Source organism: Carettochelys insculpta, chromosome 18, assembly GCF_033958435.1.
Source record: "Carettochelys insculpta isolate YL-2023 chromosome 18, ASM3395843v1, whole genome shotgun sequence".
NCBI classification, from domain to species: Eukaryota; Metazoa; Chordata; order Testudines; family Carettochelyidae; genus Carettochelys; species Carettochelys insculpta.
In genome coordinates, this window is record NC_134154.1 from 4369358 (window position 1) to 4388442 (window position 19085).

The 19085-nt window shown below is 43.4% G+C and overlaps 1 protein-coding gene and 1 long non-coding RNA gene across 4 annotated transcripts in view; one reads left to right on the top strand and one right to left on the bottom strand.

Moving 5' to 3' along the window:
• HNF1A (HNF1 homeobox A) overlaps window positions 1-19085 on the bottom strand; it is a 20534-nt gene continuing 1449 nt past the window's right edge. Inside the window, exons 2-10 of the mRNA XM_075012974.1 lie at window positions 12567-12766; window positions 11556-11742; window positions 10675-10913; window positions 9130-9287; window positions 7682-7883; window positions 5659-5850; window positions 5234-5355; window positions 4774-4915; window positions 1-3841 (exon numbers count right to left, since the gene is read on the bottom strand). Coding sequence (XP_074869075.1) covers window positions 3714-3841; window positions 4774-4915; window positions 5234-5355; window positions 5659-5850; window positions 7682-7883; window positions 9130-9287; window positions 10675-10913; window positions 11556-11742; window positions 12567-12766 — 1570 coding nt within the window. The 3' untranslated portion in view covers window positions 1-3713. The remainder of the gene's footprint in view (window positions 3842-4773; window positions 4916-5233; window positions 5356-5658; window positions 5851-7681; window positions 7884-9129; window positions 9288-10674; window positions 10914-11555; window positions 11743-12566; window positions 12767-19085) is intronic.
• LOC142022777 (uncharacterized) overlaps window positions 12789-19085 on the top strand; it is a 19198-nt gene continuing 12901 nt past the window's right edge. Inside the window, exons 1-2 of one of the 3 annotated variants that reach the window (XR_012648039.1) lie at window positions 12789-16180; window positions 17626-18816. This is a non-coding gene — a long non-coding RNA (uncharacterized LOC142022777). The other 2 variants (XR_012648041.1, XR_012648038.1) reach the window with 2 other exon arrangements.

A 19085-nucleotide genomic window follows, 5' to 3' on the forward strand; every position in this document is an offset into this window, starting at 1 on the left:
GTTCTTATTTGATCTACCAGATCTATGTTGTCTCTGAGATTTAACATCTGTTTTTGGCAGCTTTCAGTACTGTTTTTTTTAACTTTTCTAAGAGACATCTACAGCTCTGAGATTTCAGGAAAAGACCTAACACTTAGAATGGGTGGAAGAACTGAAGATGTGAAGTCAGAAAATATTCTTCCTTTTAGGCCCTGCCAGTCATCCACATTCTGTGAAACAACCTCAGTCTTTTTTCCAACAAGAAAATGCCTTGCTAGCTTTTAAACTGCAAAAGTACTTTGAAAATCAGCTTGTGAATTAACTGGAGCTGTCAGTTAATCACAGTTATTTACTCGTGATTAACTCAGAAAAATTAATCATGATCAGTTTTAATCACACTCTTCACAATAGAATGTAATTGAAGTGATTTAAATATTTTAAATGTTCTACATTTTCAAATCTATTAGGTAAAATCACAACATTGAATACAAAGAATGCAGTGCTCACTTTATATTTTTAGTATAAATATTTGCACTGTAAAAATAGTAAAAGAAATAGAATTTTGCAATTCACCACACACTATATTACAATCTTTATTAGGAAAGGGCTGCTTACAAATATAGTTGGGTTTTTTTTTAATTATATAGCTGCACTCAAAAACAAAACAAATGTAAAACATTAGAGCCTACAAGTCCGCTCAGTCCTCCTCCTTGTTCAGATGCTGTTTCTTCCACATGTTTTGCATTTTCAGGCTCACCTGAGAGTGAGAGCAGGCATACGCATGACAATTTTGCAGCCAGTATCGCATAATATTTACATTCCAGACGTATGAAAGATGTGTATGTCCCTTCATGCTTCAACTGCCATTCCAGAGGTCATACCGCTATGCTGATATTGCATTCTTCTTGATAATGATCCAAAGCAGTATGGATCAATGCATGTTGATTTTCATTATCTGAGTCAGATGACACGAGCGAAGGTTGATTTTTCTTTTTTGCTCATTTGGGTTCTGTAATTTCCACATTGGACTATTGCTCTTTTAAGACTTCTGATAGTATGCTCCATATCCCAGCCTTCTCAGATTTTGGAAGGCGTTTCAGGTTCTCAAGCTTTGGGTCCAGTGCTGTAGCTATTGGTAACTGTGTGTTTTTTCACATTTGCAGTCAACAACATGTTCTTACAACAAACAACATGTACCAGTTCGTCATTTAAGACTGCTATAACATAAAAGTCATGGCAGAATATGAATAAAACAGCCGGGGACGTACAGCTCTCCCCCAAGGAGTTTGGTAACAGATTTAATTAATGCATTTAATTTTCTAGTGAGACTTAACAGGAAGGCATATCATCTTGAATGGTGGCTGAAGTTGAGGTGTAAAATCCCATTTAATTGGTCTGGAGCAGCCTCCCCAGTGGCCCTCTCCCACTCTGGGCTGTCACAGGTAAGGGCTGCTCTAGCCACAGTGGAGTTCCCCCACCTGCAGCAGCCCCATGGGGTTAACTGGTTAATCTTTAACATCCCTGGGCATATCTAGCACACAAATACCTTGCAATTCAGATTTACAAAAGTGCCATGTGAACGCCTGCTCTCTCTTTCAGGTAGTATTGTAAATTTTTTAAAAATTGCTTGATTAGGCAAACAAGGGATTGAATGGACTGTAGGTTGTAAAGTTTTATATTTAATTTTTAAATGCAGTTATTTTTATACATAATTATCTGAAAGATAAATTTACAAATATTGAAAGAGATTTCACTTAAGTACTTGTATTACTATTTATTTTTACAGTGCAAATATTTGTAATCACAAATATATATAATTGAGCACTATACACTTTGATTAAAATTACAACACAAAATACAAAATTATTTGACAATGTTGGAAACATCCAGCAATATTTAAATAAATGGCATTCTATTTTTGAACCATGTAATTTAATCATTTTTAATGTTTGTAATTACTGCACAGCCCTAGAATTAGCCTAATAAGACAAAAGAAATCACATGTCTTATAGCTATGATTACTAAGGAATTTTAACTTCTGAAAATCATGTAACTTTTAAAACTTGTTCTGCATTCTCAGCAATTTGACTTCACTTATATTGTAAAGAAGATAGATGTACAAGGGTGTCAAATGGCTTTTTTGGTATACTGAAAGTTAAATATATTTACAGAATAACACAGAGTAGAGAAGGGGATCAGGACTAGAAAATTCCACTGAGAGTTTCAGTTACAGAAGTTAGGCTCTAATGGCTCATAATATCAGAGTCCTTGGAGAACGTCTTCTGAATACTGGCATCAATTTACATCTGTAACTTTACAGTCATCAGACATGGTGGCTTTAGGGACACTGTTGAATTATTTGTATAATTTCTTTTGTTCTCCATTGTTGCTTATCCTTTTGAAGGCTAGATCATGTTTTCCTAGGGTTTTGTCCCCTCTGTATAAATTGCTTCAGCTCCATTAGAACTCCAAAAAAAATGTATTAAGATTTATCCTATGTTTGTTTGCCACTCATCAGTGATACGAAAGTATAAGCAACAAGGAAGAATAGGAATTACTAGAAGCATTATAACTAGGACCCAAAGCCTTCACTTATACAAATAGATCTATTAAAATCTGAGGGCTTATTCACAAGAATGAGGGCTGCAGCATTAGACACACAATGAAGGTCTAAGAGTTAAGGATGTGATTACACTGTATTCATACTAAAACAATCCACTTATGGAAATCTGATACATGTAAGAGAGGACCCCCCCCCCCCCCACACACAATCTCTGTTAGAACGGGCAGTGATGTAATATCAGGGCAGGGCTAAACAAGTCTTGTTTCTGAAACACCCAGTGACAGATGTTGAGACACCTCTTTCTCTCTCGGCATCACAGTCACACTGCCTCTTCTGATTGCCCTGTGAGGGGTGTGAGAGACCAAGAATCAAGCCTGCTAATGTGGAGAACTAAACATTCCTTTCTTTTAAATTAAGAAATTAAAGCAGAGGAGAAAGAACTATTGAAAATACTCAGGCCTCTTCCACAAGACCAGGACTGTTTAAGAGTAGGTAATATTTCTGGAGCTAAATATATTGACAATGTCTTAAGTTAAAGAAACAGCAAGTTTTTAGTTAGTGGTTCTGTAATAAGGATAGTTCTCTTGTCATCCTGGCTCTGTTTATCTGTGTCTTTTAGCTGCATGGCATGCATTCAGACTCTTGTACTCAAGAAAGCATATGTCTCACTCAGTTTCCATCAGTCCTGTCTGAAGCAGTGGTGGGTATTGAAGCGCTGCTCACTTGTCTTCAGCAGCTCAGCTCTGCTCTTCCCTGCAGGACTTGCTGTGGAATTGGCAGATATACATATATGCAGCCCAGCTAAAGCTAAGGAGAATGAAAAGTTCAGCTATCCCTTTACTGTTTTGCCATAGATCAGTCAAACACTTTCCTGGTGGGTATTTTCAGTTTCTGGTGTCCCTGCTGGCCATTGTTCCATTTGGCAGTGGAAGCTAGTAGTGTCGGTTCTATTCCTCCCTGTCACCCACCTTGGTGTGTGGTCATATCTTCCCAAGTTGTGTTGGATGGGGAGTGAAGACTTCATGCAAGGCAGTGGAGAGGGACTGGAGGCCTCTGGACCCGGCACGCTCTCTTCTCTATGGAAGACAGCAGTGACAAAGAACCACAAACACAAACGGAGTTGCTCCTGACAGCTCAGTTATGGCAATCGCTTGTGAGCTGGTCACCATGGTTACTGTGTGGAGGATGCCATCTGTGTAGGGATGAAGGTCTCAATAACGCTGTGAGTGGATGGCAGCAAGTGGCCGTGGCTGTTGGTGGAGTCAGAGCTCTGGTAGAGTACCAAGCTGCTAGAGGAGACTGTCAAAAACATGCAGATTTAGCACGGTAGCTTTCTTCTCTAATTCCCCTCTCACCTTCCTCGCCCTACTTGGTATCTAAGCTTTCTTCATCTCAGGCACTAAGATCTGATATGTTTCTGTCGTCACAGAGTTAGGGCTCATCTACACAAACAGCACTTACAGCAAACTGGGGTGTAAATCTACCCTACACTAACTTGCCACACAGTGAGTGTCCCTGTGGAATCCGCTGCAGTGTACTCAAAGTTGCATAGTGCACCTTGATGTAGCCTCTTGGAAATGGACATAGATTAAAGCATCGTGTGGAACTTTCAGTGAGCAGCAGCAAAGTCCCCATGGATGCTTAGTGCATGGCAGGCTATTCTGGAGTAGATTTACAGCCCAGTTTGCTTCCCAGAGTGTTTGTATAAACGGGTCCTCCCTCCTTTATCCCATTACCACTTCGTACACAAAGATTTGCATGCCCAGATCCAAAGCTGTTCTCAAACTATTACAGGGGAGTCAACCCATAAGGAATTAAAATGACACTCCATTTGATTCCCTGATAATGAGCTCTCAGAATTAATAGGTTTTACCCTATATCTTATCCCTGGAGGAAGATCAGCCTTTCCAGTCCTGAATGCCTTTTGTAAATTTCTCTCTGAGTAGGGACAACATTTCTCCTTGTGTTTTTCAATGTTAGTTCCTTGTCCAAATTCCACATAGGGCCCCATATCCACACCCACACTTCTTTGGGTGTGCTGAAAAATCCCTGCTATGGACTGTGCTTTAGAAGTTCTTTTCATGTTCTCATTTTCTGCACCCTGCAGCAGCTGGTTGCAGTTCTGTTGCACAGTGGGAAGCCCTGGATGCTATTTATGTTCTACCACAAGACTATTGGGAAATGGAGGAGGGATGGAGGCACAGCATAAAATGATAGTTTATTGGACTTACCAGCTGGGCTTGGGGTGAGGCGATGGCTTGGCTGAAGGTGCTGAATGGCTGTGTCTTGGTTTTGTAAATGTATTGTTGGCGTCTGTGATACTGATGTATGGATCCCGGACTCTGTATGGGTCTCTGATTCAGATGTAAACACCTGAGGAAATTAAAGTTTCCTGAGCTTTAGAACAGTGCCTGGGTCATCAGTGTCTTGTAAGCCTTCTAATAGGCACTGACATGGGCAAGCTGAATTGGAAACAGAAAGCAAGTCCTATTTCCAAGGAGACTCATTGCCGCTTGGCAGTGCATCAAGAAAAGCTTGCTCTGTTTCCAGTGTTCCAACAGGTATTAGCAAGGCGGTGGAATGAGGAAGATAGGCTCTACTGGCATAGGCCATATAGTACGTGATATACAATGCAGTTTTAAGTAGGGCAAGGAAGTTGCGTATGATAAATACCAATCACTGCCTTGTTACCTGTTTGATTGGTGTCAGGTTAGTCAGGGCACTGAGATTGGCTGTATCAGTTATGACCATGGTCTGGGGTAAAAGGCCAGTATGTGCATATTGGGCAACTTCAGACTTGTGGCTGTAGAGAGCTGGAAATGAAAGAAAACAAGATTTTACGGGTGTTAGAACTGGGAGAGTTCTAAGTAGGAACAGGAACAGTTAAATTAAATACATCAAATTAGCCAAATTGACACCAGCATGAATCTGCTGCCAGTCAGTCCTAACTCTCAGACACAACCAATGGGAGACAGATCCAGGAGAGGAATCATCTCCATTGTTCTTTTATTTCTTTTGGCAATAAACAGCACTGCAAGTCCAGGGGCCATAGGTTCCAGCTAACCTGTAAAGCAAAAGGAATTGCGGAGGTAGGGAAATCCAGTATGAAACCTTACCATGGGGGCTCTGTATCTGGGCCATGGTGGCCATGAAGGGGTTCTGATTGATGTGGCTCTGGACCTGCTGCATGATGGGCTGCTGGTAAGATGGGTGGAGCTGCTGGGAGAACTGGACAGGCTGAAGTGTAGTAAGGCTGCTTCCCATGCTGTTTATCACAGGAACACTCTGGGCTTGGGTGGAGGTTAGGCCTGAAAAATAAGACAAATGCATAATCGGTTCCTTGTTTCATCTCATCTCTTGACTGTTCCCTCTGCCAAAGTGAAGTCTGCAGAAATTCTGGAATGGTATCCATTGCAGGGGCTGGTCTATAATAGTGGTATGGGCAAGGATCCTGTGTAGAGGGAGCTGATTTACAGCTATGCCTTGTCCATTTGTGAATTAACTTGTCTATGGAAGTCAAAATCCGTCAACAGTAGTTTGAGTCGCATATTTTGCAGCAAAGCACCCTGCAAGCACCTCTTACCACCAGTGTTTGTGGCTGAGCTCAGGCATCCTGTTCAGCCACAGATCACACAATGCAGTTCTGTTCCAATCTGCTGTATTTCTTTAAAAGTGGGAATGGAGTGTAATGGCTCATGTGGTGTTTTAACCTCAGCTCAGACTTTTGGCAAGAGGGGTAAGCATGCTATGTGTAACTAGCCACAATTAACTGAATTTACAATCACAGGTTAGTTTTGTTTAGGCTACCAAACAGCTGGATTTGAACCAATGACCTGCTTTACTTAAGTTCCATTAGCTGTGTCTACACGTGCACGCTACTTCGAAGTAGGGGCACTAACTTCGAAATAGCGCCCGTCGCGGCTACACGCGTTGGGCGCTATTTCGAAGTTAACTTCGACGTTAGGCGGCGAGACGTCGAAGTTGCTAACCCCATGAGGGGATCGGAATAGCGCCCTACTTCGACGTTCAACGTCGAAGTAGGGACCGTGTAGACGATCCGCGTCCCGCAACGTCGAAATTGCCGGGTCCTCCATGGCGGCCATCAGCTGGGGGGTTGAGAGATGCTCTCTCTCCAGCCCCTGCGGGGCTCTATGGTCACCGTGGGCAGCAGCCCTTAGCCCAGGGCTTCTGGCCGCTGCTGCGGCAGCTGGGGATCCATGCTGCAGGCACAGGGTCTGCAACCAGTTGTCGGCTCTGTGGATCTTGTGGTGTTTAGTGCAACTGTGTCTGGGAGGGGCCCTTTAAGGGAGCGGCTTGCTGTTGAGTCCGCCCTGTGACTCTGTCTGCAGCTGTGCCTGGCACCCTTATTTCGATGTGTGCTACTTTGGCGTGTAGACGTACCCTCGCAGCGCCTATTTCGATGTGGTGCCGCGCAACGTCGAAGTTGAACGTCGACGTTGCCAGCCCTGGAGGACGTGTAGACGTTATTCATCGAAATAGCCTATTTCGATGTTGGCTTCACGTGTAGACGTAGCCTTAGACTTCCATTCCCACTTCTGAAATAGGGCTTGTCTTCACTATGCCTGAGGCTGCAGTTATTGATCCACCAGCCATTGATTTATCACATCTGCTTAGATGTGATAAATTGATTTCTGAGTGCTCTCCCTTAGAATCCAGTACTCCCATCAGGATGAGAAGAGTAGCTGGAGCTGATGGGAGAGCAGCCTCTGCAAAATTTACTCCATGGAAGACATCACAGTGAGTATGTTGACTTGAGCTACACAATTTGCATAGCTGAAGTGGCATAGTTTAGACTGACCAGGGGAGTGCGGGTTGAAAGGTGTTAGTGCAGACAAAGCCTTAAATAATAAGCCTTGAGAGGAGCAAGACATTCTCATATCATGTTGAAATGGTGCAAAGTACTAATGCTTCCACAGAGTTTCTGACAATCCCCTGTATGTGATAGACTCCCCCAGTTGTATATTCTTTCTGCAGCCTCCAAGCTTTTGGCTTGGGAAATGAGGCAATTATAATGATGATGGAGCTGTTTTTTTCCTTTCTGTGGAAATCCTGGTAAACCTAATGGGGGACAGAAACCATGATGAGCTCCTCACCTTCCCCACATTGTTCACAGCTTACCTATTACCAACGTGGAGGCCCCTGTGTTGGTGAATGCCGGTGTGAGGGATGAGGTCTCACCAGCTCCAATTGCCATAACTCCAGGCAATGATGCCATGATTAAATTCTGAGTTTGCTGGCTCAATGTCTGTGGATTTTGCTCTAGGCTGTGCAAAGCAGTCAGGGTGCTGACAGGAGGGAGAGGTCCCCCATGAGCAGAGATCTGTGCATGAGGAAGAAAGAAGAGCTGTACCAATGCTTCCTGCAACAGCTGGAGTATGGAGTATTAAAGTTCCTGTCTGTGATCATTTCCACTCCTTCCCATCCAGCTGCTGATGGTTTGGAAGGGACTTCATTTAGCCGATTACAGTCTGTATACTTCCTTTCATGCTAATTCAATAACTTTTAAATAATGTAACTGTATTAACAATAGCACTTTGCCCTTGTCAATCTCTTCCCATCTGAGAATCTCAGAGAGTGTTACAAACATTTGTGAATTTAGCCTTTAGCCCCATATAGGGAAATATTATCCTGAGTTTATATTAGGGAGGGAAAAATGAGTCTCAGAGTCCATCCATTTACCCTATTGCTCCTTAATCTTGTTAAATTCTACGTACATTTTTATGTATAAAAAGTTTCAAAGTTTAACATATTAACTGTTCAGCTTTAGAAGCCTAACACTTTTACTTGTACAGCACTTGGTAACTAGGAACCTCAAAGGGCTTTACAAACTTTAATTCTCACAACCCCATTAGAAAGTAGATAAAAAGTTCATTTTAGAGTTTGAAAAGTGAGGTGCAGAAGAGCTGAGTAACTTACAAATCAGTCATTGAGCAGAGAATACAGCTCAAGATTCCTTCCCTTCGTAGGTATTCTCTACAATGTATGTTAGTCTAAATGAGAGGAATGTAAATTCTAGCATGCATTATTGCAGGGTTGCTTGTTACAGAGAGAGAACATGTCTCGCTAGCAGGGTTCTTAAGCTTGGGGTCATGAGCATTCAAAGGGTCACGAGTTTATTATATGTGGGGCGAGTTGTGAGCTATCAGTCTCCACCTCCAAACCCTGGTTTGCCTCCATCATTTATAATAGTATAAAATATAAAAAAGTGTTTGCAGTTTCTAAGGGAGGTTGTGCTCAGAGGTTTGCTGTGTGAAAGGGATCATCGTGCAAAAGCTTAAGAACCAGGAGGCTAGTGGGTAGAAAAGGACATTAATTTCTACACTTTGGTTCTGTCACTGGCTGAATTTGTGACCTGATCATGTCTGTGCCTCAGTTTTCAAACTGTTTAACTCAATCATATATATTATTTTTGCTCAGTCTGTCCATCCAGGCAAGGTTCTACCATGTGGGGAAATTAACAGCATTCTGGGAGATACTTCTGAATATTGCCTTCTGCAAATCCCAAGGATCCCTCTTTGATTCCCTGATGTACTGTGGTCACCAGACCTAGGATATATGTTACTCACCAGCTTAGTGTCTGTACTCAATAAATTCTGGCTTGGCTCCAGTCCAGGAGAAGAAACCTGCTGAAGAATTGTTTGAGTGGTCACCATGGAGTTGTTCCCATGATGATTGCTGCTGGAAGACTCTGCCTCACTGGCTGGCTGCTGGTTGTACCTCATGCCTGTGTCAGAAATTGAGATACTTGGTTCCCACAGCTGAGGCTGTTGTAGTAAATTAGGACAAGCAATACGTTCAGTTCCTTTTCTAGACATTTGCCTTAGAAGTGCTAGGTGTACTTAGGCAGCCCTCCTTCACAGGTCCTCTTTCAGAGCTGAAAGGCAGTCTGGACTGAACCTAGTACTTTGAAACCAAGAACACACCAGAGTTTTAATCCTCTCAGTAGCTTGCTGGATGGCCTTGGAAAAGTCACCTCCAAATGCTCTTATGTTCAGGGCTGAGTATCCCTGTGAAGAAGTTGTGCAGCTAACTTGTCTAGACATTCTTCCTGTGCATAAGTATAGAAGGGAAGGGAGTCTGGGTAATAGCATCCAACCCAGAGTGAGAGGTAAACTCAGTCTTCCATGTTCAGTCAATCCTAGGCTTCCCTGGCCTCACCAATAGATCCAAATCCTTCCTTGGAGGGACCACCACCTGTCAAAAGGGATTCCTTCTAGACTTCTCAGGGTTGGGCCTTCTCTATTCTTTTGTGCCAGGAGATTGCTAGCAACTTCTTACTGTGAGAGGGATGATGGAATCTCTACCAGTAAACACCTGCTCTAGCACTGAGGACAGGTTGGGTAGCAGCTTGATTCCCTTCCCTGTACAAAGGGGCTGTTTGCATTTGTGCTGTAGTTGCAGACTCTTGCAGGCTAGGAGATCAGTGATGATTCGCTATATAACTGGAATCTCAAGGACTTTTGTCTAGAAACACTAGAAAGGACGAAACAACTGAGCATTATATAGTAGAAAAATAAGCTTGTTGAGCTTAGGTATTTGTTGCTAGTTCATCTGGCTACCGCATAGGAAGGAGGCAGAGATGCCGCTCTTCTGCTTTGTGATGTGAAAACTGACACTGTTCTGCCTTACTGAGGCAGCAGAGGGTAACTTTTTCCAACTCCTAACAAGTCAGTCAAGAGTGCTAGTGTCCCTGATTTATGACATTTGGGGTCTCCAAAAGAGAGAGGCCTGTATGTGAGAATAAAGATTTTACCAGAGATTAACTGTATACTCTTAACAGGTGGGCCCTTAAAACAGGGATTACCAATGATCATTCATCTCCAGTGGCTGTGATAGAACAGTGTATTAAAACTGACTGTAAGGTACTCCCTCAGCATTGAGCCTCCCATGTCCTCTTCACTCCACTTGTCACCTTTCTCCCCTCATCTTGTGCATCCAAAGAGATCCCTTTGCCATCTACATACTCATCTTGTGTAAATCCCCCATCAGGTTGGCCCTTCCATCTACTGGTCAACTTCTGCAGTGACACACTTAGAAATGGCCTTAGTGCCTGAACTTGTAGACTCACTGGTCTCCTGTTTTAGAACTCCTTCTCTGCAGTTGGTACTCACCATGGACTTTGCTGGGTGAGATAGCAGGTGGTGGTTGAAGGGAGGAAGAGTTGTGAGAGGGCAGTGGGGGAGCTGAGCTGGGCTGTGGCCCGCTGTAGGTATCCATGGCTAGTTTGTGCCGAAAGGCCTCTTCCTTCCTACGGTTGGCGAACCAGTTGTAAACTCTCACCTCAGTGACCAGGTTTGAGCCCAGACCTTGGGCCTGGGAAGGGGAGACACCACGCTGAATGCATTCTGCCCTGTCACAAAAGAGCACAGGAAGGGCCTTGTTGATCTCATGGCTGCATTAGGAAACACTTCCATTTGGTGCAGTGAGCTGGAGCACGACTAAATAATTAATAGCGCTCCCTAATCATCTTGTACCTGCTGTGGTACCTCCTGTGACCAGGCAGGGTCTCCACAACACCAAGCATTTGACGATGCACTCATGGAGTGGGGATTGCATGCTCAAGAGCCCAAGGGCTGTGTGGGTATGTGGTACATTGCTGAGTTCGATGTCTGTGTGCGTGCCATCATGCCCGGTCTCCTGTAAGTGGAGGCTCAGGACAGGATGAGCTGGCTGTTCTGTACAGTAGGTAGAGAGGCAGAGCTTTTTTAGAGCCCAGGATTGGAATAACAGATAGTGAGAGCTTTGTGCTGGAAGCTTGTTCTGTTCCTGGCACAGCCAGTCATTCTCTTGCTCTGTCTGTATATGGGGGTTTCCCTATATGGTGCTCTGCAAATTGTATCTCAGAGAAAGAACAAGAGGAGGTCTCAATCCATGCTACCCCATTGCCCTTACACAGAGCACAGCATGGCCTCTGGCAGTGCAGCAAAAGCACACAAAGCCCCGTTTCCACCCCTCTGTTTATCCCCGCCTTCATCAGCATTAGATTCTTCACCTGTTGCACTCCTCCACCAATGCCTCTCTCTCCTCCTTGCTTGGGTTCTTCTGTCTCTCGTAAGCTTGGAATAGGATCTGCTGTGAGGCAGGACCCCACTTAAAGCGGTTTCTTCTCCCTTTCTTAGTGGGCAGATCATCTCCCATGGACTCCTCTGCCATGAGTCCCTGACCAGCATGCGTGAACTCTGCAAACACAAATTGACAAGGCTTTTCTTGATGTTTTCATAGAATTCTCTTCCCTGAAATTCAGTTGGTTCAGAGCAGCTGATTCCATACTCAGCATCTCCTGCAATGGAACAACTGCAGATGCAAAACTAGATGAGATTCAAATAAAGCTTTGTGTTTTGTCTAAAATGGATAAGATCATCCCCAGTGTGACACAGTGAAACAAAACAAGTACTGGAAGTTGTGGGGTGGGTGCAGCTCATGTAAAGTCCACTCCTCTAGGCCCAGCCAGAGGCCAAATTATCAATTTTACTAGAGGCTCATCTAATATGTGTAAAATGAAACAGTTTACAGCTACAATTGTTCATGAAGTGATAGAAGCTGCAAAGATGGTACTTTTAATCATGCATTTCGGAAACATGCTGGCTTTGTGTGTGTGTGTGAAGGGTGGGGGGCGATATCTCAAAGCTAAAGCCTGCTACTTACAACTAAAGAAATTACTTCTTTAGCTGAAATTTCAGAGAATGGTTTTCTATTGTTCAAGGTCCTGGGTTTTATCACTGCTGGTGAACAATTATGCTCTCTGTGCTGTGCTTTGTCTTGGTCCAAGCTGATGCTTCCATTTGTCTATACCAATAGATGAGAGCTATACTGTGCTCCTTCACCTTTAAACAAGCGGATGGCTGCAGGCTGCTTTGTGCAGTGTAACCACCCCTGCAAAATGATGACATGGACTTGTCTAATATCACCACCAGAAAGCACCCCACTCCCTTGCCTTCCACACTTCAGATGAGGGTAGTGGGAGCTATAGTACGCACTAGGAGAAAAGTATTGTTGTACTTACGCTGAGCCACCTCTCGCTGCTTGCGAACATACCAGGTGTAGAGAGCTGCTCTCTTCTGTGTCTTCATAGGTGTTCCTTTGTTGAGGTGCTGTGACAGGTGAGATTGATTCAAACCTGTGGTGTCTACCACCTCCCTTTGAGGGATGTTGTGCTGCTGGAGGTAGGATTTCACCATCTTTGCTACTCTCCAGGGATCTTCTCTAGAAAGAACAGAAAATGCACCTCATTAAAGATAGAATTTGTATGTATTTGTAGCCAGGTTCCATACAAAGGATTCAAGGAAGGTCAACCAGCACTTCTCACATGAAGTGTAGGCACCAGAAGCAATGAGAGAGGTGAATCTGCTGTTCATGCTTGGCCTTTGAGACAGGTAGGAGATATTTAGGATGCTGTATAATAGCTGTACATCTCTACAAGAAAATCTCTTATTTGGTATGACTGTAGGCAGTGTTTTGACCTAACCTCCAAGTTAGTTGACTTATTTCCCTAAATATTTTAATGAGTGTTGTTGATAGCTCTGGAGACTAAACTCCTTGGAGTAGCAGTGGTGACAGCTTCTCTGTGCAGTCCTTCTGGTGTAGTTCAATTCTCCTGAAATAACCACCTTGAGGGGGAGAGATATTGGGGTGAAGCACCTGCTGTCCTGTATTTCAGGGTTCAAGTTCTTGCAATGCTGTATATTCTCTGTTTTGCTTTGCAGTTTCAGGAGGTGAAGCAATCTCTCTCTGCTTCTCTGTCAGTGGGGAATGTATCCTCACAGATAAAGTAATGCACTTTCTTATACTGTGTTCACTTTAGTATCAGACCGACTCCCCTTCACTCTGACTCTGATGCATCCTGGGGTAACCCACACCATAGTAACCAAGAGATAGAGGAGCTCCAAACCCAAAACAACTTTAAATGATTCAAGAAATGAAGACCAAACCCTCCCCCCTCTACAACATATACTCGTGCTCATGAGATTCCTGCACCGAGATACCAACAATATACACCAACCCACATGTCCTTGGACATATGGCACTTCACATGTACACAGAGGAATAAAAACACCTCTGCTCTTTCAAGTTTTTCATTCTGAAACTGTTTTCTTAGAGGAAAAAAAAGAACCACTATTTACAATCCCAACCACGCCACTGTACAAGGCTAAGTGTAGAACTGTGTGAGAGTTATAAATCCCCAGAAGAGTAATCTGACCTTGGGAATAATAGCTATCAATCTAATAGGGCTTATCAGCCTGTCTCTTCAGGCTCCTGAATGTTTGAGTAACCAGGGGGCTGACTGAAGGGATTGTGATTGAATTTGAGTGGGTAATTTGGGTTGCATGGTACCTGAAAACTATCAAAACTTGAAAGTTCTGAACTAAGCACTCTGTATGAACAACTGCTAGAGCTGAGAAATACCAGAGTCTTTGTAACATGAAGCCTCCCTCTGTTTTTCTAACATGAAATGCCCGAGGGACTGACTAAACTGGATGTGATCCCAACATTGTATAATCGCCAAATACTGGTAGCAGATGGGAGGAATAAGAGAAAAATACTCAGGGCTATGGAGAAAATACAGCAGGACATTTGGGGTGGTGGTTGAGCAGCCTGAGCATTTGCTGCTTTGTTGACTCTGTAGGTTGTCAGAGGCTGAAAAGCGATAAGGAGAACAAAGTCCATATCTGTTCCCTCAGCGCAAACACCCTTATCTTTGTTCCACCTGCAGCCTCTTCCACGGCAACCACACAGTGGAAGGAGCAAACAACCACTTTAGTATGGCAGGAGGCTGAGAGAGGGCAGCCTTCCTGTTACAATGGAAACACCAGCTCCACTCTGATACAGGAGTTGTCTCAAAATGCTCCATTTTCCACCCTCTCTTGTACAATTCAAACATTCCCCATTAGGGCAGCTCATCTATCCTATTTTTCCCCATTCCTGAGCTTTGAGCAATTGGTGTTTGCTCTCCTGTCTCTTGAAACCAGGACTCTTCTCCCTATATTGTGGTCTCTCTTGATTCAACCTCTATGAATCTAGCCTGCAACTGAGCCCTGGGTATATTCCTTCTTTTAAAGAGGTGCCGAACAGCCCTGCACTGGCCCAGGATTCTGTCATACAGTGATAGATAAGATGCTCAAGGACAAAGCATCTGCTCCGTCTTTCAGATCATGTTTCTGGGTCAGCTAGTGAAGACAGTGAGGGAGATTTATCATCACCCATATAGATGCCTTTATAACATACTGATTTCTTCCCAACTTGGCGTCTGAGCCACTTCCTCCCCCTTCATCAGACTCCCTAGTTCTCCTTGTCAGGGGGGAGTGGGAAGGTACTTAGAGGACTAGGCATACGCTCTTTCACGGTTTAGAATGCTGTAGAGTGCTGAGATAGAGACATATTCATAAGCAGTATCTGCAATTCAAGTCCATCTGCATTTGGGAGCTGTTTACAGCTTGGATGTCCCATAATATGGATAAAGGATGGTTTCATGACAACGTAGATTAATTTTTAACTGTGTACACATGTTCTGTCAAAGTCAAAGCTTTAATCCCTATGTAAAGAGACCTCATGATCTTAGGTTATAGGGAAGGCTGGATTACTAGGTCACTTGAACACTCAAACTGTCATTTGTCCTCATAGTGCCCCCTGCAGAGGCCTTCACCATAGACACAAATATCAGGGGTGAAATTCTTGCTCCACTGAAGTCAAGGGCAAAACTGTCCTTGCCTTCAGTAGGCAGGGTTCACTCCAAGCCCAGCCTTTCTTGTCTTACTAGGGCAAAACTCCCAAAAACTTTAGTGAGTCAGGATGGTGAAAGGGCCCTAGCATTGTTCAACATCTGGCCACTTCCTGCCTCATTTTGGCTTCAGCTTCCCTTTCTCCATAAGTACAAACAGCTTCCTCATTGCTTTACCATTCTTCAGGGTCCATTTCTTAGGTTTTCTTTCTCCTCAGCTAAATGGACTTTAATATTTTCCTTCTCATCTTCTAGATCTGGTTTCTTGTTTTCAGCTTCTCCTGAGCATAGGCTCTCTCCCTGGTCCTCTACAACCTCTGGTTCTTATGTCCTATCTCTTCCATTCCATCTGCTGCTTTCCTCAGCTGTGAGGTTGCTTTTTGAAGGCGTTTTCACCTCCCTTTTGTTACTTGAACAATAAGTAACCCAGGTAGTTAGTTATAAACTCAAAGGGAACAAGAGCCTAGTTGATAATTTATAGCAACATCTCAAATTTAAATGTAAAGTAAATATCAAGTTGTTAGCATTAAAGAAAACCCAATCCAGAGAGCTGGGGATGTAACATTCAGGGGACCTTTCTCTTTCACTCTTCCTGATATTTCTTCTCAATCTTTCCTTTTTTTTCCCTCCTCCTTCTCTTTCTGTCCATCATTTATTCTGCACCACAGCTCGGGGCTGCACAGCCTGTTTTTCAGATTCCTGGTGCAAAATATCTGATTTAATTTCTTGGATGCAAGTTCTGAATTCCTCCTGCTTTGAACTGGAAGTGAATTCAAGGGAGGTCCAAAGTTTTGAAGTTCTCAGGTTCATCCCCCTCCAGTTCTTTCTGTTGAAGACTGCTAGACATCTACCGTTGGTTTCAAGGCACAGACTGGACCTGAGCTAGGCAGAGAGCAGGGAAGGTAAGACTAGCTCCTGTGGAGCTGTTTTGTACTTGAACTTTGCCTGTTTTGCGTTAGTTTAGCCTGTACAACCATATGCTGAAATAGAAGGGATGTTGCAGCTTCATCTCGGGGCCCCACAGCAACTGTTCCCCAGAAGGCAAGGGCTGGGCCTTCTACTGCCACATTTCTCTTTTCCCACTTCAGAAAATGTGCTTTCCCCAGCATCCAATGGAAATCATCTTATCTTGCCCCCTCCTTCCCTATGGAGTTTTACCCTTTGCCCTAGAGGGAAAATGGCTAACCTGCCCACAGATAACCGCTACCCTTATCCTGACTCCTCATTATACATTGGCTGCCTACCCCTCACCACTTGAAGTCTGTTCCCCTCACCCCATTCTTCAACAAAGACAATCTGCCTTCTCTCTTCTCCATAGGGAATAGCCAATAATTGTCCCATAGCTTTCTTCCCCCACCACACATGAATGAATGAATTTTACTGTTGACTTGCTACCACAGCTCCAGGCCTTTCCCTTGTGAAGTGAACTGAAGGATTTTCAAAAAGACCTACATTATTAGGATTGTGGATCCCATGAAGAGCAGTGAGATTTGTAATCCTGAAGCACTGAGGCATACTTTGAAGTCCCCTCCCTTATCTCTCTTCAGGGATTCAGAGTGTAGTGGGTGAAGGACTGTGGACTCCAGCTCCTCACTAAGGAAACCTTCCTATGTACTGCATTTTCAGTGTTTTCTGTAGGGACAAAGGTTAATGGACTCCAGCAAGTGAACTTATGTACAGGGCAATGGCCTCCATGCTGGATTTACTCTGTGTAATACAGTGGTTCACAAACTGTGCTTTGCAGGATCACTATTGGGTCATAGAACACATGCTAATGGTCTGCAGAAAAGTTACTGGTCACATTGTGCATTTTCTCCTTGTTCCCAGGCAGTATGTCATCGCATCGAAAGCAAAGGAATACGTTAAACACTTTCATGTGTTATTTTCTATGTAACCAAGTTAGTTATTGTGATCATGAACAGGAGGAGGGGTGTCCATGAGACAAACTCTTGTTACGATGTGGTCTACAATAATAGTCTGAAAAGTGATGGTAGCAGGTGAGGAGGTTTCTGCACTTCCAAAGTGCCTCAGTTCATCCTATGTATTGAATATGACAAAACTGTGAACTCAGTTTTTTGGGCAACTGTGACTTTGCAAGCAGAGATGCTCTGTTGTGCATGCCATTGTGCTGGGTAAACAGCACTGCTCTCCTTCCTTGTGGCCTTGCTGGTAAGAGGTGATTTCTACAATATTGCATTTTGTGGTATGAATAATACATATGAACTTGTTACCCTGCTTCCAGTCCTGTGTGTTGTGTGTGTGTGTGTGTGTTTTTTTTGTAAGTGGATTGAGGCATTTTAAAACCTGTATTATTTAGGATTATTTAAAATATCTTATTTATTCTAAGGACACGCCTTCTATTGAAAGAAGATTTCGTTCCTGAACAGGCTTCTTAGTAAGCGATCACTTGCCCATTACAAGTCTCTGATATTGAGCCAGATGGTGGTTTTTAATTTATTTCCCTAATAAACAATTGTTTTTTAAAATTGTTCAGGAAGGCAGAAGTTCTTAACAAACCTGTCTACTCAGTGCTGCCATTTCAGACGCATTTCTTATGGGCTTGTGTCAATATGTTCTATTCCTTACGGTTAAGACACAAGACCAGGTTCCAGAAGATCCTGGTTCTGTTTCCAGCCCTTCCACCAACTCCCCAGGTGCTTGGGGTAAGGCACTTATGCACACCATTCCATAGCTACTTCATCCGTAAATGAGGATGATGTCTCATTCATAGTTTGTAAAAAGCATTGAGATCCTAAGTTGGAAAATGCTGAAGCAGTGTGCTGTAAAAATGTGGGATAGAAATTAGTTCTGTGCTGAAACTAAAAACAACCACAGGGCTACTAGAAAGATGGGAAAGATCAGAAATCAGAATTTATGCCCAGGTGAAGGGAGATCTGGTGGGGAAGGATAACAGTGGTTCCCCAGATCCAGGACAGGAATTCCTTTCAGTTGTGAAATTCTCTTTACCAGAGCACAGTGGATGGAGTTTAATTCTGGTTTCATCCATTCATTAAAGAGGAGATAAAGCCAGGTGCTCTTCTTTGGCTTCCATGGCTTTTTCTATGGAGAGGCACTGGATAAATCATCAGAAGTTAATGATCAAAAAGCTTATCAGGGTCTTTTAGTTTATAAATTTATAAGACAAAAGAGAAATAATAAAGCCATTGGATAATTAGTAACTAGCCAGGGCCCGCCCGGTGCAATTGGAGCTCCAACTGCCCCAAGATCTCTACACAAGCTTAGGGAGAAGAGAGAAAGAAGGAGACAGGTAAGAGCAATGTAAAAGAGGGAGGGGGAGAGAGACGGACAGGTAAACATAGAAATAGGGTGATGAGAGACAGGAGAATGGGGAGGGGGCAGAGAATATGAAAAGAGGATTTGAGGAAAACAGAGACAACAGAGGAGTTGGAAACTGTAGTAAGATAAGAAAGAGGGAGGGGGACAAAATGAAAAGGCAGAGAAAGGAAAGGAAACTGGATGGATGGATCGAATTGGATGGAAAAGAAGACTGAATTATGGGGAGCATCTTTCCTCTCAGGTAAGAGCCTTTCCAGTGTATTTTCTTCCTTCAGCTACTGTAATGTGATCAGCTCCAAATCTGCCCAGACACTCTACAGGTCAGACAATAGAACTATTTTTTTCTTAAATATTACATTGAATATTGACCCTTAAGAACTGGGCTCTCTTGGGGCTTTTGCTGGGGGTTTGTGTATAGTACTTGCTAGCTTTTGTATTAATATCCTTGCTCCATAAAAAGGAATGGAAGCAAAGCTCATAAAGCCTCTAACTGGAGATAAACTGCTCTTC